At 39.9% G+C, this 23981-nt stretch overlaps 1 protein-coding gene across 1 annotated transcript in view; it reads right to left on the reverse strand.

Annotated features, from left to right (window-relative positions):
• LOC110960332 (collagen and calcium-binding EGF domain-containing protein 1-like) overlaps positions 1-23137 on the reverse strand; it is a 43693-nt gene extending 20556 nt beyond the window's left edge. Inside the window, exons 1-2 of the mRNA XM_022207534.2 lie at positions 22678-23137; positions 19258-19338 (exon numbers count right to left, since the gene is read on the reverse strand). Coding sequence (XP_022063226.2) covers positions 19258-19338; positions 22678-22790 — 194 coding nt within the window. The 5' untranslated portion in view covers positions 22791-23137. The remainder of the gene's footprint in view (positions 1-19257; positions 19339-22677) is intronic.
• Between the last annotated feature and the right edge of the window lie 844 nt (positions 23138-23981).

Consider the following 23981-nt stretch of genomic DNA (forward strand, 5'->3'; position numbering starts at 1 on the left):
GCGCAGCTGTATCTGGCTGTACTGTGGCAAAATAATAAGGAATCACAAGTCCACTCACAAAAACCTGTTGACAATGACACGCAGCCAAAGATTCACCTCTTATGCAGTCTGTAATTTCCAGTGAAAAGACTTGAGATCACTCTGTCTCTGTTCATTTCTACATATGTCTACATATGAATTGTTTTCTGAAATATGATAACTGTATATGTGAGGACAACAAAATCCACACGCGCAGCACTATTTCACCATTACTACCTAATGAAGTTTAACTTTACCTTCAAACTAGCAGCAGCAAATACTGTAGTTAAACAATTTTTTCCTCCAAAAAAAATGATATTGCATTATATGATAAATAGAACCAGAACGATATATCATGCAGTTGACCAATATTGATCTATTTCAGATGCATCAATATGTACTGCTTGATGCGCACCAATATAAAAGCTTTAATACTGCAGAACATGAAGCAGAAAAAGCTGCTTGAAGTGTTTTAGAAATGCTGTCATCACAGTGTTTATCCAGCTGAGTGCCTCTGACTCCACAGTTGAATATAAATTCTTTGCACTTTGTGCAGCACATGTAGCAGAGTACAGCTGAGCATACAACAGTGCTGAATCAAGCAGTAGAATAATAGCCACTATATGATAGTGGAATTTTTGACTCAATAAAACGAGCATTGACCCCAAAAATCCAGCATCAGTTAGGATTCAATAATAATTGCATCAAACATCAGCAAGTAGTAAATTACTAAGATTCTTGTTTTCATTGAACAGGTCTTCACATCTACAAATAGTTTCTAAAAAATCTAAATTGACGCTTTCCTGCTTGAACATTTCAGAACCTAATAAAATTACACAATAGCAGAGCTTGGATTCAAATTGTTACAGCTATGACCTCAAAATCTCTACAAATCATGATTTTGGGCTCTGTGAAAGCTTTACAATTACAAAACATCCATGGATGAAAAATTTTGAATACAAATTTAATAACATTGTGGTGTTCTGCAGAGAAATGTGTTTTTGGGTCACAGGGGATTTTTTGGTTCCAGCACTAGGAGTGGCTACTTGAACAAATTAGAAACAACACTGAGTCACGCCACCACAACCAGCTCTTTTAATACACCAGTGATGGATTGTAAACTATTCCTAATAAAGCTGGCAGAGCAAAAACACTTACAGTCATTTGTACTGTGCTTTCCGGATTTTGAAATGCAACAGAACTTGGGCATGAACCGATGATGTCGAGGCTAAGAAAGGTCCATGTCTTGACGTGTGTCTCAGAGCTGACAGAGCTCTCCCTGTGGTCTGTGGCCTTTGCAACTCTCTGCAGGCCGAGTGTCTCTGCAGGAATGTGCCATCTGTGACCCTCTGAGCTGCTTTTCAGTGACAGACGCTCATATGATCTGTTCTGTCCAACTCTACAGGGATCTGGAGGTTTGGCATCCAACCTGGCAGCAAAGAACATTTGGATGGAGAACACATGGGGAAGTAGGACTGGAGAGGAGACGGATGGATAGACGAGCTGTGTTTACAGCTTTATTTCTGTGGAAGTGTTTGGGAGTAAATGTCTAAAATGCTGCCAAAAGTAAAATGAAAGTCAGGCCAGTGTTTCAGCATGGTTGAGGTGAATAAAGGGGCTCCTGACTTCTAAGCAGAGCTACACATCTCCACACAACAATGCAAGTGTGTTGATCAGCATTGATTTCACTTGTCAGCTGTTTCTTTTTTTCGGACATATATTTTACAGATGTTTTTTTAATCTCTCTAATACTTTTAGATGAAAAAAATACTTTGATTTGCTCACTAGGTCCACTCATACCAGATGTTAGTGCCTCCTGCCCAATATGTGAAAGCATCTAAGAAACCACAAGAAATATTGTAAGATGGCTATTTACTCGACCAGTGTGATTCCTTCACTACTCATTGTATCATTTTCTGGCATAGATATGAGTGAAAAAAAAAACCCATCCGTGGACTGGCAAAGTGTGTCACATTGGTATGTGTGTGACAGAGGGAGAAGATGTCAAAAGTAACACTTACTTTCACTTGGATAACATTTTTGCACATGGGAGGAATGGGAGGAAAACACACTGAGCTACTCAAACTGAAAGAAAAAAGTGACTGACACTCTGAGGGGAGGAGAAACAGGGACCAGAGTGGGATGCTAAGTGCTAGATAAGGGTGACAGAGAGCAGCTACGGAGTGAGGTCACGCTAACGACAGATCGCTCATAATGATGTGTCTGGTTGAGTTTTAATGCCAAACAGGAAAGCTGTAGTTCAAGGAGGGCCTTTTACTAAAAATCCCACTAGAGACTGTAACTGAGGCTCAAAGTCACAGGCCGATAAGACCAAGAAGTTCTTCCAAGTCTTCTAAATGGCCTTGCGACTGCGTTGATGTTGGAAAATCCTTGAGGTATTGCAAGATTTATGGCTGTTTTCAGTTGTAACTTCCACTTGTTAAACTCCACACCCATTCTATTCTCAGTTTTGCTATATGAGACAAAGCTTCATACATGCAGGCACATGGACACCACCGGGCTTGTCAACTTCAAACAATACTGCAACAACACTGTCTTTCCAGTCTGTTATCAATTGGCTGGTGATTTGTTTTGTTGAGGTATTGACAGTGACAGTGCAGTCATAAAAGGGCTTAAAAGAGTTAATCCAAAGCAGATTGTTTGCAGAAAAACAGCCATTGTGCTTGTCCAGAGGGCTGTTCAGGTGCGCACTAATCAGAAAAAGATGGAAGATGATGGCTGGAGTTTGTGGGGAGGTCCGACTCTGGTCTGCAGCTCTACGAAGACAATTATACCTCCATTAAACACAGGAAGCGTAACTCAAAGGCCTCATAAAAGTCCTCCCTGAGAAAATGAAGACGGAGGACAGCGCTAAGTGCTTCTCGTTGTAATGAAAGAGCAAAACTCCGAGCGGTGCAGAGCTTCGCCGAAGGAATCTCGTGTCAACTCAAGGGTGAGAAAAATGAACAGGTTACTGTTCCCACAGCTTGAGGTTTGTTGATCGCCATCCAAAGTACACAGAAAGAAAACGCCAAAGGCAGAAACAAGAGTGATAGTTTGAATAGGATGCCCCTGTGGACTTTTAGATGCAATGCAAACAATCCGTTAGCGGATCACGTTCAGTCGACTATTTGTTTCCACTTGATGAGAGCAGAGCATGGCGAAGTGACGTATTGAGCTCAGAAGCTAAAAGAAAAAAAGGCAAAAAGGATTTTATCCCCTGTTAATGAGGAGGACTGAGCTAAATACAGAGCTATCAGTGCCTCACCAACACTCACAACTCAGGATGATAAACGGTAGACTCCTGCTAATGTGAATTTCATCACCAGAACACACACACACACACACACACACACACACACACACACACACACACACACACACACACACACACACATATAGATTATATGTTAGCACACATGAAAACATTTTTGTTACAGTTTATCAAATTTTATCCTACTTGTTACAAGCACACTTCTACAAGCTAAGACAGCACTGGCAGTGATTACCCCCGTACACACACATGTACAAGGTTAAAGGATGATCACATTTCTGTGCACCTGTGAACACACACACATGAACACACACACGAAGGCACATACACACATAAAAGTATCAAATGTAGTGATATTCAATCCAGACGTCTACCAAGTATAGCAACACACACGGAAACATGCACATATTACTCAGAACATCCAAAACACAGCGCGCGCACACACACACACACACACATGCGCTCGCGGTTGCATCTGGTCCTTGTTACCTGTTGCAGAACAAAATTAAATCCCCGCCTTCCATTCTTTAGTCAGACCTTTCCTGCTGTTTGACAAGACTGGTCTTAGCACTTTTTTTTCACTATTTGTTATTTGTTTGTATTAATCATATCACTAAAAGACAAACCTAGTGGGCCTGCCACTGAAATGTAATGTGTATTCTAATTGACAAATGATTTAAACATGTACAAACAGGACATTTCTCGTGACGATAAATAGAAACAGCTGCTCCAAAGGGTCTTCAAGGTCTGTGAGAGCTGATAAAATTCCCTCAACACATACAGTAAATGCCAGTACACGTTTTCAATACAAGTGAGAAAAATCACAACATCATACATGTGGGGGGAAGGCTTTTTTTCAGCAATGGTGATGTTATAATGTATTGTTTTATGGCTTGTAAGAAGGGGGACCTCTGATCCCAGCAGGCCCTAAATGTTGAGCCCTGCAGCGTATGAACCACACACACACACCATGTAGCATACAGAGGAAAGAGAACATGTGGACATGAACACACATATGCACATGTCTGCTTCTCATCACCTGCTATAGAAATCAGCTCTCTGTCTTTGCAACCAGACACAGATGAATAGGACTCCAGTGATGCATTCTGTCCATTTCTCTTCTCACTGCATCTGTTTTACACACACTGTCAGTTTGTTGTCCTTTTCACTGCAATAAATTACAGCAACATGCCAGCGGAAAGCTGTTAAATACATCTGAGCAAAAATAAAGTTTGCACCCAAGTTTTTTGATTATGAAAGGAACAGTCATTCTTGAAGGAAAAAATGCTGCATTTGCTTCTTTGATCAACAGCTGGACTTGATGCAGGGGCTTTTTTGCACAGGAACACAGCTCAGAGTACTGCTAATATTGGCTTGCATAGATTTCTCTCCATCTGCATTCAGTCTTGGTTGAGTAGGATTTTACTAAAAGCATTGTTTTGTAGCATCTGTTTATGTTCTAACAGTACATTGCAGTGGTACATAGTGTACTGGCTCGTCTTTCACGGAATACATTTTGGCACGTCACAGTAAGAAGACCAGAGGTATCACTATTACAGTCAGTCATGACTGAACTGCATTTACTTTTTGCTACCCAGCCCTGGTGTTGTGACGTTGTGTGTACGATCAAATAGTTCACAGGCTATACAAAAGCAAAAACCCGTACCTGATTTTATCCTCAGCATGAAGGTTGACTCGGTTTAATTAATACAGGTTTTGATATTTTCTCTTTGCAGAAATTTGAGGTCCATGGCAAAATCACAAATGCACACCTCCAAGAGGTCAATGGAGGGCAGCCATAGAGTGCTCCAAATGTGGCAGGAGCACTGAGAATGGTGTGTTATGGCACAATAAGACAACTTTGGGAAGGAAACTGATCAAATTTCAAGTTTAATTTTTGCTCGTTAGAAGCACGGTCTCTGAATTTTTTGATCACACCTTATTTGTGAGAATTAGCAGTTCATCAATATGAACAGCTGGTGGCGCTCTTTCTCCCATCGGGTGTCGTTAAAACACTTCAGTAGAGAAATGACAAATGCATGGACTGATAGAAAAGCATGTGAAAATGTGGTAAAAATATTGCATTTATGTTTGTGTCATCCATAGGAAATATTACAGCTTCTCATTGGTCCCACAGGTCTGATTATTTCGCTTGCTCCCATTTTTTGTCTCGTCAGTGAGAGGAACCTCCTTGTGTCTGATACATTATGGTCCATAGGAAGTTTTTCCACCTCAGGCCAAATGCCAAATTTTTTATTGCAATATTTTGTCTCTATTCTTGAGCTTCTGTCATCTTGTCACTCATTTGAAAATGTACAAACTTAGAATGTGTGGATTCAAACACACTTGCTGTTTCACTGTTAGTTTACCAGCAAACTTAAACACTATGGAACCACCATTAATGTCGTTAGTAAACACATCTGGGTTTCTAGGGCGATGAGCCAACATGCATGTTGTAAGAGCGATGTAGTTTATATATTCTCTACTGAATTTGTAGAATTCAAATATAATTAGTCCTGCTGTCCATCTGTTCTTACCTTTCCTCTCCATCCCTGACTGCCTAAACATTATTTTATGATCTCTCATGGTGAGTTCAGGCACTGTGGGAGAAATCACCATTTCTTACTTAGACAAGGCAGCTAGTTAGACTAAACAGCATGTTACACATGAGGAAAGCTGCTGTGTGTTTGGAACATTTCATGCTATCTGGAACCGATTGAATAGGAAACATTCATGGTATGTGAAAAATATATGTTTCTGATCCAAGAAGGAAAGTTTTGCTAGTGGGGGATGGAGGAATGACGCACTGGAGAGACACATTAACAAGAGTGTTGGTGATTCAAAGAGTGAGTGACATCGAGAGAAAAGACAAATAGAAAAAGGATTTTTTAAAAAGAGGAAAGACGAGACATCATGATAAAACTTTAGGGAGTAAAGAGAGAAGAAGGTAGAAAAAGAAAAGCTATGGAGGGCAGAATGTATTTACATGTAAGAGGATGACAGGCAGATGCAATAAAAAAGAGGAATACTGAGAAACTGACAGCAACTAGGCTCAGACTTTGATGAATGACAGAAGAAAGACTGAAACGACAATGAAGGTGCTGAAAGCGTACAGAGCAGAGCTGCTGTCCTCCTCCAGGAACATCGGATTCACCTACAGTAAGCGGTCAGCAGATCCTCAGTCAACGGTCCACCACATGTAGTCATGTAAGTGGGAAGCCAGTTACATGAGAGAGAGAAAAAATACTCAGCAGCTTCCTTCCCTTCTCCGATTTCCTTTTCTGCTCTTTTTATAGACCTTTATAGGCAAATCCCCCACTGACGAGAGCTCTCGACCTGCCAGGGTGCAGCTTTATTTCATTTGGATCAAAAAAATACTTTTCGTTCCAAAGTCGCAGCACATCTCCTTCCCTTTACTGTCTTTCCTTTTCATTTGGCAACCTTCCTTATTTCCCCCTGCCCTACATACTTTTTGGTTGTATTTCTGTGTTATAACCTTGAAAAATAAAGTAAACATTACTAATTAATTAAATTTCCTACCATCCTTATCTTTGCTGGCCAATTAGCATTGATCAGCCCAATTAAAAAGGACAAACGATCCTAAAAAATAGCTTTGGATTGAATCCACAAGAAATACTGTATATTGAGCAAGTATCACAACACAAAGATGACAAATCTCCCATGTCTCTGGTTGGCATTTACCGCAACTTCTCATGAGCCCCCAACACCAAGGTTGAGAAACAGCAGAAACTACAACAGATGTATTGATATTTTTGACTACTAAGCACAGCATCAGGCCAAAACTGGGCAGAGAAAAATGTTTTGGGGATCAGGACTGTGTTAGGAAATTTCTCCTATCATCTGTCTCCACGACTCTTTTCCAAGTTTCTGAAATTTTCTGTGTGCAAAAACTACAGTAGACTGTAAAATGATAGACAGCACAAGTGATGACAAAATGTATTGGCATTGGAGCAACATTAAGGCCAAGAGAACAGCTTTATGGTTAATGGAGTCTCTTTTGGTGGGAATGAGGTTCTTCCAAATATGTGAGGTGATGTGGAGCAGGAGTGTGACACATTAAAACGTGACTTGAGAACAAAGCTAACACATAAAGCATCATTGGTTTGACAGCTAATTGGCAAGGGTGCATTGTGCACAGCCTCCTTTATGCTATTGAAGAAACAGATTAGTGGAATGCCTTGGTGGTCTGCTTTTACAAAAGTGCTTAAAACAAGCGAATGAACAGCAAAACTGTCATGGAATATGTATTTACTGCACAGACAAATGATAACAGAATAACAGTCATAATATCACAACTGAATCAAGACAATGTGCATGAGACCCGGGTTCACCAGTGAATGAGTCTCCTGGCTGCCTCATCCAATCAGCCGCTTACTCACTCCAGACCAGATACGTCAATCAACCCAAACCTGCCTCTCTTTGTGGCCTATTGTCGACTTATTTATGGAATTATTTCCAAAGAGATCACTTTGAATTCCATCAAAAAAAAGTTTTGTCTTGTGTTGTTCGTTGTAAAAAGTATATCTAAGCTATAGTCAAAGTAAAGTCTAGTTTTGAATTAATCTCTTTTATTGTTCGACTTTGGTGGAAACTTGAGTGGATTTAATCCATTTAAAACAACATTTTGTCCCTTAAATTGCTGTTGTAATTTAAGAAAGGGTGCAAAAACTAAGTTTACTCCTGCATCGGAATTGTGCATCTGATCAGAAGACATCCACTTTTCTTTATTTTTTTCTGCCTCAACTCAACCATTTTTTACTTTGAGTTAACGATGACTACAAAGTAAAGAACAGAGCAACAAATTTAAATCTTACATTTGGGATAACCAAATATGGAAGTTGGTAACAACTGTGTTGGAGCAAATCACTTAAGTTGGTCCAACTAGTCCCTTGTTCAGGGTATCTCATAAGACACCTTAATTTAGTTCATGGGACTCTGTTGGATTCAGAGATATTTTTGGAGCCAGCAACCACCAATCCACAACTTCTATCTGTTGGTGTTGCTGTGTGGTTCAAAGTGTAAGCTTACTACCAAAGAAACATGCATGAAAGGAGATCCAATCTCTCCTTTTCTGACTGATGGACAATGCTTCACATCAGCTAGTAGATTCACTCTTATTAGGGTAATTCAGTAAGTTTTCATGCCTTTGAGTGTCTCGTTAGCCTTGTTTACTGTCATGCCAGTGTTTGCCGATGCTACCCCAGTTTATTCAATAAACTGGACCATAATGTGTGTCGGAAAGGTTGTTAGATTTCAAACTATGTGCAAAGATAGTGTAGGATCCAGAGTAGAGTCGAGAGCCAAATCTAAAGCTATGAGTCCAAAGGAGATGAGAGTGAGCTTGAAACTCTAAAATAAAACTTGTTTATCTGCAGAGTGTTTAGGTTGTAATAGAGCAAAGTTCACACACACACAGACACACAGACACACACACACACACACACACACACACACACACACACACACACACACACACACACACACACACACACACGTATCATCTGCACAACATACAGTATACAGCCTGGATAACAGACAGCAGCTGTCAGTAAGTTAATCAATCATTGCAGCAAGTCAATACGTAAATATGTCAGTCTGTTAGATGTTGAATCATCCAGTCTGTGAGAACTTTGAAGTCAGCAAGTCATTTACCCTGAAAGCATACTCTGCATCTCCCAGCTCAGCATTGTTTCAGAGGTTTAACTGCTGAAACTCTACACGTCCTCATCCCTCACAGGGACCATGACTCCAGAGATGCTCCCTGTGGCCTCATCTTACTCCATGCCAGGACACAAAGGTCCTTAGAGGTGGGATTAACAGGACAGAAGCAGAGGCTGCTAGGTCAGATCAAGACAGGCTGAAGTGTTTTCTGTCGTACTTTATTCTTCTGCCCTAAAGTGATCAGACATTAAGGCTTTGACAAGGACAAGGACAGGATCAGTTTCCCAACACTAACTTCATTGAATTTCTGTGGCTGACACAAAGCTGCCAAAACTGTGTAATTATGTGCTCTGCTAAACAGCATTCAGCATGTATGAAACTTGTTTATTACATCTGACCCGACCTCAACCTTAGCATTAATGCTCAGGCTACTAGACAGAGGTCTGGCTTCTGTCTTTAAAGAGCAAAATAGAGTCCAACTAGAAAGCAGGGAGCTGTAGAGTGGAGATGGAGATGGAGTCCAGGCCTGGAGCTGAGTCGGGTCTCAGTAATGAACACTTTAAATGTTTCTGGGTGACACACAGGGCAACTGTGGGTGGGGAGGTTGGACTTGGACTTGGTGCTTGGGAAGGAATCTTTGCCTCTGAGAGACCACTTAGAGAGTTTCCATGCATGTAAACACGTTCATCAAATGATGCAGAAAACAGATGAAACATGTTGGGCTTCTGTCTGGCAAGATGTTCAAATTATCTTATAAACATACACTGTATTATGACCTTTAGAGCCACTGATATCCACTCTACAGGCATGTTGTGACAGTCATAGAGTATGACCCCATGAACTGGAATAATCTGGGAGCCATAAACGACTGTACATGATGTTTAGATATTATTGTGAGTGGTAGAAACTTTGGCAGATGAAAACTGAGGGGATCACCTGCAGTGTGAGCAACAAAAAAAAAAATCACAGCGATCAATCCCATAATTGGTGAGATATTTCAGTCTGTGGTGAACAAATAGACCATCAGATGGATCACTGCTTTAATAAAAAATGATTTTCAGGTTACATATGTATTGTTTTAAAGCGAAAGAGAACACTCATCCAAAATGCATTTTGGCAAAGGAAATGGGAACTGAAGGCAGCTAAAGTATATCTGATATGAGACGCATGTGAATGCCAGGTGTCAATGTCCTGCAGCCTTCTGAACAGCAGTCAGGACGCAATCATGTCTGCACAGAGGCAAACCCAGCATGAGCCGCATAATGAGTCAAGACAAGAAGTGGTTGTGCTTAAAATCTGAGGTTGACTTCAACTAAACCGCAAATTATTAAATGATGTTGACCGGTAGAGCTTTGTACTGAACTTAGGTTCAAACACAGAAACAGTAACAGCAAAAGTATGTGTGCTGGAGGTCCTTCACTTCTAACCTCATGACAGCCAAACATCAAGTCAAATACATTTCATCTCTACAGGGGTTAGCATTAGGACGGATCATTTGTTTGGAAGAATTATTGAATTTTCTGGCTTGCTGTTGGATCCTCCATGCCAACAATTAGGAGTCCTGATGTCTGGTGATGATGATAGAGATGTAGCCAGATGAAACACATCTATCCAAGTGATGGATCACCTCTGTCAACGTTTTTAGACAAATTGATACGATGAATAGTGAATTTGAAGGCAAAAATGTGTGGAAGGGGCCAACAGCATAATGATAACAGAGACCCCTACAAAGATGCTTCAGAGGCAAAAATTCAGCCAAAATGACCACAGCCTGTGACTCAGTCTTGAGATATTCCTGGAGGCAAAGTCAAGGAACTCCGATTGTAAGCATTCCTTTCTTTAATCTCTGAAATACAACCACAACCACATGCCCAAGATCTTCTCTCTCCTCACTCTGCTAGTTCCTTCCATCTGAAGGTATAAATCTTTAATTGTTTCATGAAAGCAAACATTACCTAATATGATAATTAATATGACTGGTGGACTCTCTCTTCCAGAGCTTTTTAATGCATGTAACTGCATTCAAAAATTACCTCTCAACATAGGAATTCTTATTCATAGTGCAGCATCAGCCACTTTCCCACACTGGACTCACACTGCACAGGAGGATTCACAGAAACGTAATGCACTGCAATTTCGTCTTATTGATAACAGCCTCACTGTTTGCTCTCTTCACATTGCGTCAGACCTATATAAAACATCCCAGCTGCTTTCACATTCCTATGTAGATATTTAACAGTGTTTTAACAAAATGACTTACACATAAGAGCCACCACATGAAAGCCACTGACAGATGTTTGGGTCCTACTCAGGAGCAGGTCGAGGAACAGGACAAAGAGTCCAAGGCTTCACTAGTTCGATTCCACAGGATGAACTGGAACAAGCACAATCCATAGAGGTCCCTCTTTACAACCCTCATGACCCAAAGGATTCGCTGCCAACATCCCGGTGCCAGCTACCACAGGACACCCCCACCCTCATATGTAAAAGCCCAGTCCTGTGTACAAGCTCTGACAGGTCAGAGCTGTTTGGCTGCCACGAAGGAGACCTGATATTAGGCAGGTGGTTTTAATGTTGTGGTTCTTCTGTGTTGATTTCCAGTTAAAGGAATACAGACTGTAATCACGCATTCTTTTGGAGGGGGTCATGTGTCCCCCGAATATACAGCAGAAAATATGGTAAATTTGTCCTACTCTGAAGAACCATGCCAATGGATCTGTCTGTTGGTATTTCCTATCTATTTTCAATGTCTTTCCATTTTCCAGCAAAAAAAAAAAGTATGAGTGAGTGTGACACTACCTTACAATTAAACACTTGTCAAACCTTGGATTCTGTTTGCTCTGGAGGTCACCACTGCTTTCTTGCACTGAACATGTAAAAGTCCTTAAAGCTAATGTAACGAGACTTAACGTGGACGGTTGAAGGCAGGGGAGAATGTTGGATGTTACAATAAGCTTAAAGGGCCATGGATGTACAGTGGCAGAAAAAAGTTTTCAGACGACCTTGAAATTTTGCACAATTTCAAATATAATCATGAAATATTTGTGGAAATTTTTGGTTGTTGCTGTTAACTGTTTACAAGAAAAAACTAACAAAACTAAATTCTCGACTGTTATAGTGTGTCAGTTCTCAGCATTGTTGGAATTAAAGTCAACAAATAACAGAGAATGTATTCAACACTGAACAAAAACTAAATAAACCATCACATCATCAAATTAATATTTAGTAGTCCTGCCATTAACACGCAGTAGAGCTCTAATCCTGGGTAGCAATTTCCCCACAAGTCTTTCACACTGTTAAGGAGTAATCTTGTCCCATTCTTCTTGAATTACTGCTTTTAATTCTTCTAAATTCTTTGGTTTACGCTTTGAAACAGACTTTTTGATAATCCACCACAGATTTTCAATGGGGCTCATGTCCGTGGATTGAGCTGGTCACGCTGAGATCTGGATACTGTGCTCCTGCAGTCAAACTCTACTGGTTCTGGATGTGTTTATGGGGCATTATCTGGTTGAAACATCCAGTTTGACCTCAACAGAACAGTGCAGTTGCAGAAGGGAGCATGTGGGTTTGGAAAATGACACAATACTTGGCAGAGTTCAATGTGCCATCACAGACAGTGAGATGACCAACACCAGCAGTACTCATGCATTCCCAAACCATGATAATGGACATATTTCCTCTGTTAGGTTCCTTGTTTTAGCCATGAAGAACTTATAAATGTGCTGGTTTTATATAAACATGAAGTACGGCAACAAAAATTGTCTTTAAATAAAAAACACGACCTTCATTAGTGGATCACTGGTACCAAAATGACCCAATATTCAAAATATCTCATGTATTTATGGAACCAGTCAATTCTATATTTTATGGCTTTTTTAGGATTTTTTTAGAATTTTGGCTGTGACTGCAGTAAAAGAAATTGCACTTGAAGACCAAAAAGTGATTCTTAATACAATATTTCACAAATGCATGGGGTGTCAGACAACTTTTTTCCCATTGCCGTATAACAGGCATAAGCTACTGTTTACAGTGAGTGCAGCAACTTCTGATATTTCAGGCTTTTCTTCACATTTCTGCAGAAGAAACACTGCTGAGAACTCATGAGCCTCTATTTGTATGTCTTTTACTCAGCAGAGGTTCAAACACAGACCCATTCAATGTAATAAATAAAATTTATGTATTTGGCTTTGTTTACTTTCATCTATCACAAATCTTTAAATATGGAGTACGTCATGCTGATGCACCTGGACACACCAGCGATGGTTCTTGGGGTCATCAGGTGTTTTGGACCCAGCTGTGGTGAATAAATACTGAGCTTGTGTCCCAGTAACAAAATCATCCCCACAGGTGTCCATTACATAACATATTGATATGTCTGTCAGTTATTAATGTGACTCACGTATATCTGAAATGTGTTAGATTAATGCCCGAATTTTAAGGTAATGTTTTTCAGGTGTCACTACGTGTAATGTGGAGTATTACAGAAACATCAATAGACCTGCTACAGTCATGTTTGTTGCTCACAGCTGTTTCTTATCAGATTTTTTCCTATGACTATATTAAACACCTGCGGCATCACACAACAACAGACACGATAAGTGCCTTCTTGAATCTGAGAGTGACGTGAGCGTTCATGCACACAGCACAGCAGAGGGAACTTCATGAAAACCACCTGACTGGTCTGCTGTTCTACACAGATTCCAGGTTTATTTGACGAAATTGTTTCCAGTAAATCTTCTCTGCTGAATGTTGAGCGCCAACACAGCTGTCAGAACAGTTATATTAAGATAAGCCCGTCAATACGCACAGAGTAACATTTCAGTGTTTTAACTGTGTTATGGAACTGGAATTATGCAGGCAAACTTTTTAGCAGCTCAAACAAACCGGGATCACCCTCCTACAGGGTCAGTTCACACATTTTTTCCTCCAATACCCCTTACAGGATCCCTTCATTCAGTGTGGCCTGACTACAAACTCAATAAAATACATTTGCTATCCAAAATGTAATGACGACAATTACATATACTTCATCTCCATTTTTCCTCTTCACCTTAAAAGGCCCCAACTGGCCCTGTGCAATGTCTGACTGAGGATCATGCCCTTGAGGAGAGAATTTGTGTTTTAAAGAATGGACTCTCTCAGTTAAATGCTTTGTGTGTCAAACTCCTATGCTTTTATTGTGTTGTGTCTCCCCTAAGAACATGTCACACCTAGTCAATCAAATCGAAGTGGTCTTGTGCTGTCGAAAAAATAAGCACTACATGTAGCTAAGAAGTGTTGTTCAGTGCAATGTTATGAATAAAACCTTAAACAAACACTACACTACATACAATTCTGTTCTGTGTGAAGGTAGCAGTGAAAAACTTTAAAATGCTCATTATACCCGGCAATGTTCTCTGTGAGATAACGCAGAGATGATCACTACTTACGAACCTTTACGATATGATGGAGTAGAAAACTATAATGATCCCACAGGGAGGGATGGATCACTGTAGCAACAAAAGTAGCATAAAGTATGGAAGCAATTAAGATCAATCATGGCCTCCATAAGATTTATCACCATCCCCTACTTCGTCTGAGCAACAGTCTGAGCTCACACACTGCAGCATGATGTTATGGGTGTTATCTAGTGCAGTAATGAGCCCTGCAGGGTATTTAAACCAGAATATGTCAATCAAGTGAAAGGACGGTTTATAGTTTAGTGGAGCCCATCAGTTCTCTATCAGACTGCACAGCTGAGAGTGTTTAGAGAGTGAGGGCAGAAAATTTAACTCTCATCAGCATAAACCTGCTACAAACTGCCAGCACAGACAATACAGAGACAGTTCATACAGACTCATAAGTAAACATGCAAGCTCTCATACTCTCACATCACTCAAATTCTGGCTACGAAGCATGTATATTTTGCTTGGCATGGCTGAAACCGACCTCCAGCGAAGACAGAATAGGAACGCAAAACGGGCAGAAGAATAGAAATGTAGAAATTGAGCTGATTCGCCGATCGCCGTGGAAACCGCGGTGGGGGAGTTCTTTGTTTGCTTCTGCGCAACACCACAAGAAACGTCTGAGACAGACACAATACATTTACATTTTAGGCATTTAGCTCCAACATTATCCATAACGAGGCATAATGAGTGCAGCAGAAGAAAATGATGACTGAGAAGATCAACAAGAAAGATAAATGCTCAGTGAGCTGACAGGAGGTTGGATGAGTTTGTATTCACTTAATGAAGTTGATTCTTACTTGTAAATAAAAATCTTTATAAGAAAATGTCCAATATTTGTTTTAAAATAAGATTGTTAAACATCAAAGGATCCATTTGATAAAATCTCACAGTCAGACAGCTTATGTCAAGTGCAACTATAATTTAAATACCATAATTTCCTTCATTGTTTTTAAAGAAACTAAACCCACTTTCTTTTGGAAGGTGTGAATTTTTCCAAAATGTTTAACATGTCCGTTTCAATAAAAACCCTCGTATATGAATATGAGAGTGTAGTGCCAGGTAAAGAAATAAGAGAAGAGAACTAGAAATTACTGGAAAATGTGCAGCCTGTCTGGACACTGCAGTGCTGTTAGCAGAGATTTGACGTTAGACTGACCAGGACGCAGGTCAAAACCAGTTTAAAAACTTCAGTTGTCCAATCATAGCTTAGCAACCGTAACTAAGCACGGCAGATCAGTCAAGCTGCGGATTTCTCACATGTGCTGCGCTTCAGCATGGGGGTAGTAGTAAAACAATTCCTTTCAATCCTCTTTTCCATACCAAAACACATGAAATTTGGATTAATCACGTGTGTTTATCTGCATTTACATAAGATAAATTGTTAGCATGGGGCTTGCTAAATCACTGCACCGCGACTGACAGTAACGAAACATTACTGCCAAGTTCATGTGTAAAAAATAAATCCTGAATTAAAACTAAAACATCCACTCTTGCAGTATTCCACTGTGTGGATGCAGTCCACAGATGCTGTCAGATGGTGTTCGTTTCATGATTTTGGAGGTGTTTATACTCCAGAACACATCAGTTAAGCTTCAGCCTGTGGAGTCTTTTCTGCTTGCAGTGTCAAAAGTAGACAGAAAATACGAACAAGCCAAGCCACTAAAGAGGGTTCTGGTTGTGTGGACATACAATGTTTTCCTTGTCATTAACTGCACTGGCAGTGTGCTGGGATGACTTCAGCAGAAAAAACATTTACTTGTTGAATGTGGGTATTCTTAACCACGCCTGACGTGTACATCAGCGAGGTTCTGCATCGCTTCGGTACTCTGGCTGGGCTGGGGTAAGTATTATGTGTGTATGTCCCCATCAGATATCTCTCGCAAGTGCTGAAGTCAGGATCATCGAAACTTGGCACTGAAGATTGGTCTAAGGTCCCCTGCTCAGTTTGGAGTTAGAGGTCAGCAGATCAAGGTCAAGGTCACAGGAGTCACTTAGCACATTTCTTGCATTTTGCATCATTTGTATAGGAAGGGAATACGTAGGATGGACCAAAAATTATACAGCAATATCATGCATGGGCGTGGTTCTGTCCATACTGAGGTTGTCTAGTTATGACAACATTTTGCAGCGTATTACCATTTTGCATGTCTGACTAGCAGTGCCGCTGTGTGAGTGTGCATGGCTGCCTGTCTCTTTGCTTTAACCCCATTGGTAGATTGGCGGCTTATCCGGATGTAGCCTGCTTCTCACCCAGTGTCAACTGGGTAGAGGCTTTAAACCATTGAGGTTAACGGTGGATACAGCATATGATGGATGGAGAGAAGTAGCATGATAAGGTAACAAGCCTAAGATTGCTTTTACAAAAACTGGAATAGCCAGACATCATTTAAATCCAACTCATGGTCTGAGAGGTGCCATCAGCAATAAATCATTCAAGCAAAGTTGTCTATTTGGCAAACTAATGATCACTGACTGGACATATGAAGCCTGCATTTCTCTCAAGGTCTCAAGGACTTCAAGCATATTTTCAAGCAGTTAGATCTTTCTCTGTAGCCGGTCAAGACCGGCCACAAAGCTTATTTAGGGCCGGCAAAATTAATATTAGTAATGATGTTCAGCATTTTTAAATCAGCAAATCCATTTGGATTTTACTTTATAACATGACCAAAAATGAATTTGTCTAGTATGAAAATGAATGCAAAATGAGTTTGTTTTGTACATTCTTTCCAGTCACTGTTCATAACCCAATCTAATAAAAGTAAATGGATGTCAAAAGGGTGCAGGAGAGTTCACCCTAAAACCAATAAAACAAACAGGTTTCACAAGCGATTGACCAACGAAAATTGCCTCTGTGATTGATCTGTTCCACTGTTCAGATATAACATTAGGTCTGCTATGTATTATTAGTATGAAGGGGACACAGTGCATTATTTGGATCTCCAACCTCCCAGGACATACTGATCCATTACTAAATTAGTCATACCTGCTCCACTGGTCTGTCCAGCAGATGTTGGCAACATCATGAAAAAAGTCTACCAAATCAAATGCACCAAGCTGAGCAAAAACGTTTTATAAGCAGAAGACCTCATCAGCTGTAGCCACACCCAGGTAAAGAGAAAATCCAAAGCTGATTGTAAGCTGCATATAGTAGAACATAGCAGTGCAAAGCTTGACAGGCAAAACATCAGTAGCAGACAGTGACTGTACAGAGAACTTTGTTAATTTAAACCCAAAAGTCCTGGATGGTGGACAATAAAAGAACGCCTTCCAGATAACCGAGTGACCTCAGACCTCCTGTAAAAAGTCTTTATTTGTCCAAATGGATAAAAATATGTGGCGGTGGGTTCATCAGCCATGTCGAGACAACATGCTGAAAGTGATATTTATGAACAGACACAGTGGATCAATCTGTTCTCCCCTGAAGTCACTTGCAAAATCTATTTGATCCAGAACCGTGCTGAACAGAGCACAAAGAGAAACACAGCAAGGAAAATACAGCCTCATCTAATCCGCCTCCTCCGGCACCGCACATCTCTTGTCGAGCCAGAAATCAAAACAAGACACAGAGCCTGTTACAGTCTAACCTTGACAGTGAACAGATCACATGGTCTGGCCTCACACCAGACCTGGTGCCTCATTTATTAAAGGATCTTCTTACGCCAACAACCAAAAGTCAAGCCAAAGTTTGGCTTCAGCAGAAAGTTATCTCAATGTCAGAATGAGTGATTTTTTCTGTGATGTTTTCATGAGCTCAAAGTCTTACTACCTGCCATAGTGCCGACCTTGAATCCATTTGTTTCTTTTAACCTTTGATTCAAGATGCTTAAAGGATATAATATCAAGCATGTATATAAATTAAACCCACGGAGACTGGCTGTAAACGGGAAAGAACAGCAGGAAAGGGGCCACTTTCCTTAAATGATATGTCATACCTTTAAAACACTGCCCCATGCTCCACTCATGTATCGTTTGAGCTGTACTGTATTTGACCTTTTCAAATTAAATAAAGAAAATACAATCTACTCGAATGATTCAAAAGTGCAACCAAATTTGGTGTTAATTACTGTGCTGTCCCTCTGAATGGACACAGTGCAATAAAAAGAACTAATCACATCCTCTGCTGTCAGACGCCTTCTACTTTTTAGGTTATAATGCAGCTCTGACTCCCTGAGGGGAAGCTTCCAGGATGTTTGAGCTCTGGACCCAAGCTGAGAAAGTTCAAATTCGGTTTTACTGTCACAGAGCCAGGCTGGTGGATATCAGCTCAGCCTAGGGCAGGGGAAGGAATAAGTATATGTTACTAAAACTAAAACTATTCCCTTGTTATGCGGTACAGTCATCAAAGACAATGAGGAATATATGGTAAGTTATAAAAAAAAAAACTCATCTTGACTTCCTAAAGGATGTCTGTCAATGACTGACAAATGAAAACATATACAGTATACAGACTGAATCTTCACTGAAAATCATCAGACACTGAGTGATAGTCTACAGGACATTTTTATTTTTCTCTCTGACAGATCATGCGAGAGTGGCCATATAGAGTTTCCAAAAGAGAATATAATGTGTGGACTGGTGGAAATGACACAGCAGGGTGGTTTAGTGGTTGCAGAGGCCGTTCCATAACCCCAGATTTCATTCTCCCAAGAGGAATCAGTACCCATTTTTCCTGTCAAAGCATCGTTGAGCAAATCACTGTTTTGGGAAAAGACAGTCTCCTGGATAGATATCAGCGTAAAATGTAAGAGTCAGTGTTGTTGTTCACTCAGTGCTCCAGGCTTGGTAGATCAAGGAGGCCTCGGCTGTGATCCAAAGGACGGTAGCACAACTTACCTGAAACAAGTGCTGTTCTTCCCCCCAGCTCTGACACAGGAATACTCCACGGTCAAGATTTTATTGTCTGGACACTCCGTCCTGAGAAGAGGAAGACATACGGGAAAAAGAGAGGATGTGACTGACTGGTAATGTGGTCCGTTCACCTTGAAAAGCTCCACTCTCATAAAATAGAGGGAGAGTAAAGTTGAGCTGCAAAGGTTCAGAGCTGGATGTAAACAGAAAGTGTTTTAGTTTGAAATCAGCATCTCATCCCCTAATCTACCAGAGCTCCCCATGTTCATAGTTCAACTGATGTTAAAACGAATCTGTCTTAACTATACAACATAAAGTATTACACATTCACATACAATCCCACCACTGCTTTAGGTTTGAGGTTGATATCCACATTGATATCTGAGAAAAGATGTTTATTGTTCTAGGATCACCACTTGGATGATTTATTTATTTATTTATTTAAATATAGACAACTTTGCTTTATGATTTGCTGCTTTTCTGTTTTAAGTTTTTGTAGATTGAATATCATAAAGTGAATATGGATTTTGAAATGCTGACTGGATGACTTCACCTTCTCAAATGAAAAATTGGGACTGTGCATTTCCCCCCCCCCCCCCCCCCCCCCCCGCTATTTTCTGCTATTTAATGGGCCACAAAATTAATTAATCTATCACCAACATTACTAGCAGATTAATTGATAGTTGAGATAATCATTAGTTTGCAGTCCAAAAAATGATAACCTAAGCAAAAATTTTTTTTGAAAAAATGAAACAATTTTTGTTATTAAATAATCATTACCAAGATATGTTTGGAGTAGGGTGCAAGATCTGTTGGAAAAAAAAAACAACTATTTCTGCTTCTGTTGCAGAGTCGCCTTTAGCGGGTTCAGAGAGGGTCATGGCCACTTCTGAAATCTCATTAGCCATCCCTGTTTCCACCCCAGATCTGATAGGTCCTGTGCATTCACTCAGCATCAGATGTCTGTCTTTATTTGATGAAGTCCACACACTGAAGTTCAGTTTGTTGTGTCCAGCTGTTGGCACAAGTCTTAATCTGAGTTGATTAAATACCTGCAGCATCAACAGCAACAGGATCCATAAGAGCATTACCAAAGCAAAAGAGCTGCTCAACAACAGTAATTTCACTAAGTGCTTATAAATATAAACAATCCCCCAACATGTAGACATGATTAATCAGGATTTAACAATAAAAAACACTGTGAGTTTTTCTTCAATTTTCCTTCCGTCGAGTCACAGTTTCCAAGCTACAGTTGAATCATTTGTTACAGAGCCGAGTCCTGAGCTCCACAGCAGCTGGATAAGGTTTTACCAAAGTCAAAATATTTTTTGTCATGTCAGTTTTTTCTTATTAGAGAGTATTTGTGATTTTACAGCTGGGTATTTGCAGCAGTGACACATCCAATCATTGAACATCAAAACATGGCAATGTGTAGCCGAGGAGCAATGGTTGTAATTGGCTGTCGTTAGGTAAGTTACCATCAAAAAAGAACAGAATTTCCAAAATTGAAATCATAAATACACACTGAATACTTCTGCTACACATCATCCATTAATATTACACAGCAACTCTTCTCCTGGGCTGTTTTCAACTGCAGTCACCCTAATAACTATGATGTACCTGCAGCTGTATTAGTCTATTTATGTCAGATTATTAATGATCTTCATTTTCAGATAAGACATGAACGTTAATATGTGACTTTTCATATTAACCAAGAATAACTGAGTAATACAATTTTTTAAATTTAGCCATGTCTTGTGGTTTTTGTGCACCACCACTAGATTCTCAGTGGCTCCATCTGGCAACCCTGATGAAACATTTCTGGAAGCGGCTCTGCTCTGTTGGACACTGTTACTAAATGACATCGAATGCATTTTATTCTGTGTTTACTGTTGACAAAAATGCAATATGGTCTGATAGCAATATAACTGATAAAGAATATCATTTTGTCACCCTGGTTGATTTATTAATCTAAATGATAAGGAATATAACAAAAAGGACATGAAGAAACTATGTATAACCCTATTAAAACAATGAAACAACAAAACAAACAAACAACAACAAAAAGGCCAAAAAGTTTTACAATTTAAATACAGTAAAAACAAAAAATACAATTTTTCAAATCATGTAATTTTATGGTCACACATAAGAACAACATACTGATTTCTAATGTGGACATTTTATATAGTTTTGATTTTTTTTTGTTCTACAATCAACATGTAAATCATTTTTTCTGTGATTTTATTAGACATTATTTATTATTGGTCAAAGAATAAATAAATTTAAAAATCCATAAAATGACCAGTAATCCAATACATGCAACTTTTCTTTCGAATAATGAATTCCATTTTTATAAAATGTGAACATTATTTTTAACAATAAATTTTTTCATAAACATGGCAATTTATACTTTTTTCTATTACTGTATTACTGTACTACTCTAATCATTGTCTGAGTTTAACAAAAACAGGAAACACCCGTAATATAACAGGGAATTATTCAAATAATTACACTTTAAATAGTGTTCTGTGAAGATATTATTAATAACTAATCTAATATAGAAACTTGACAGCCAAGGAAGCAGACCATTATTACAGTACTTAGTGTATGTTACACAGTCATTATTAACAAAGCCAGTAATGTGTTACAGTCTAGGACCATCAATCACAGAGCTGCATGTTTTCATCCCTCTGTAACAGAATCCACTGAGTTCACACTAAAGCTTGAGAGCATCAAAGACTCAGCACCAGGGTTTGTTGTAAGAGGGGAAAGCAACACTGCTGGTTAATAACCAGGTAACCTGTTTGCAGGAGGTTTCATCTCCGTGGTTTCCTCTCCTCTCCTCTATATTGGGAGCATGTGCTGCTCTCACATCCTCTGCTCACCTCCTGACCTGCTCTCTCCGGGCACCTTAATAGCATCTGTCATGTTATGTCTGAGCACAGGCAACATTTGGCTCTCTGCACCGAGACCGATTCCAACCATTTGGAGTTTCCCCTTTGCTTTGTGCATTTCCTGTAAAATTACATTAGATGAGAAGCGCTGCAGCGGTTCATCCAGGGGACTCCTCTCTGACGGCCACTCACACACTGTCGTAAAGACGACAAATTAATGAAACAGACTAAACTCTGTTATGGCTTTTAGCACTGTGCGCTCATCTGACAGTGAAGTGCGTGTTTTGAATTTATCTTAAATGCCGAAACATTTCAAACACTGTGGTTCAAGATATCTAAAAAAAAAAGAGAGAGAGAGAGAGAGAGAGAGAATTTCGTGTTTTGGAAAACCCTCATTTCAAGATGTAAACCAACATTTCATCCCTGGTTTAATTGACATGGTTTCATCAGCCACTTATTCACAAAACAGAAAAATCTCTCCACATCCACCTCTCCAAACCCTGACACTTACTTCGAGGTGTCCACTGCGAGCGTCGTCCTGATAGAGCTGGCACCAGATTCCCACAGGAAAGCAACACAGATTGCGCCAAACGGTAAAAGAGTCGCACCATAAAGTTGACCCATGTCCCTCTTTGCGCTCCGGGACAGATGATCTGTCCGAGTGAAAACGCCTTAACATCCGCAAACCGCCACTGTTTTCATCTGTCAGTGACCCGCGCGGGTAGTGGGATCAAAATATCAGAAATCCTTGTCAAGTATCCCGCAGAGGTGACGCACATGGAACCCGTGGGACAATAAGAGCTGCGCGCTGCGTCCGGAGCCCCTTCCCAACTTTACGCATTGAAGCAGAGACCCCTTGGAGAGCTACTGAAGGCTTTACAGCCCAGTGTGTTCTCACTAATCCCTGTGGATTTACATTCCTGCCTCTAAAGAAGCGACTTAAAGCAAATGAGAACACAACCTCACTGCCCATTGGTGCGGGTGACAGGCTGCAGAATAATAATAACAATAATAAATTCGTCTAAACAGCTTTTTCGATCTTCATCTTTTACGCACATGCAGCGTTATTTTACAGACAAATATATTTTACAAGATTACAGTGATTTGGAAAGAAATTCAGGCACTGGGTGGCGCTGTGAAGACCTGAAAAATAACGTTAATACAATTTAAATATTAAAAAGAAATACATAGTAAAGATATATGTAAAATGTATAGATTGGACCTGCTATTGTAATTTCTTGTTTAGTACACTGACACTACAACAGACTAAATCACAGAAGTGACAAATTATTTAAAAATCAAGAATAAAAAAATCTAATAATTCCACAACATAATAATGGAAGTCAGTGCACATCTAAAATCCAGTCAAACAGATGCCTTTAAGTTTCAAAACTGGAAATGTGTAGGTCAGTTCTAGATTTGTACAAGCTCCAAACATGTGCAGCAGAATAGCTAACAGGATCTTCACCATGTTCGAAACATTTTCGGAACAATCAGAGCGGTGACAGCCTCTGAGGTTTTGTGTTTCAACACTAAAGCAGAGGATCCAAGATGGATTTAACTTCCAAACCACTTAGTGATCTATAAAGGAGCAGGAATTTGAAATCCATTCCTTGACAGACTGAAATTCAGAGATTTGATAGTGGCGGTTTGGTGGTCTTTGTCAGGACTAGAACAGCATTGAATGGGCTGCAGCTGTCTGAGAGCCACTGTAGAAAGACCAGAGAAAAAGTCATTATTCTACACAAAAAGGCATGGATTAACTCCAGATCTTATCTGAACACGAATTCACTTTTATTCTTATGGCTTCACTTT

This window comes from Acanthochromis polyacanthus, chromosome 2 (assembly GCF_021347895.1).
Source record: "Acanthochromis polyacanthus isolate Apoly-LR-REF ecotype Palm Island chromosome 2, KAUST_Apoly_ChrSc, whole genome shotgun sequence".
NCBI lineage: Eukaryota > Metazoa > Chordata > Actinopteri > Pomacentridae > Acanthochromis > Acanthochromis polyacanthus.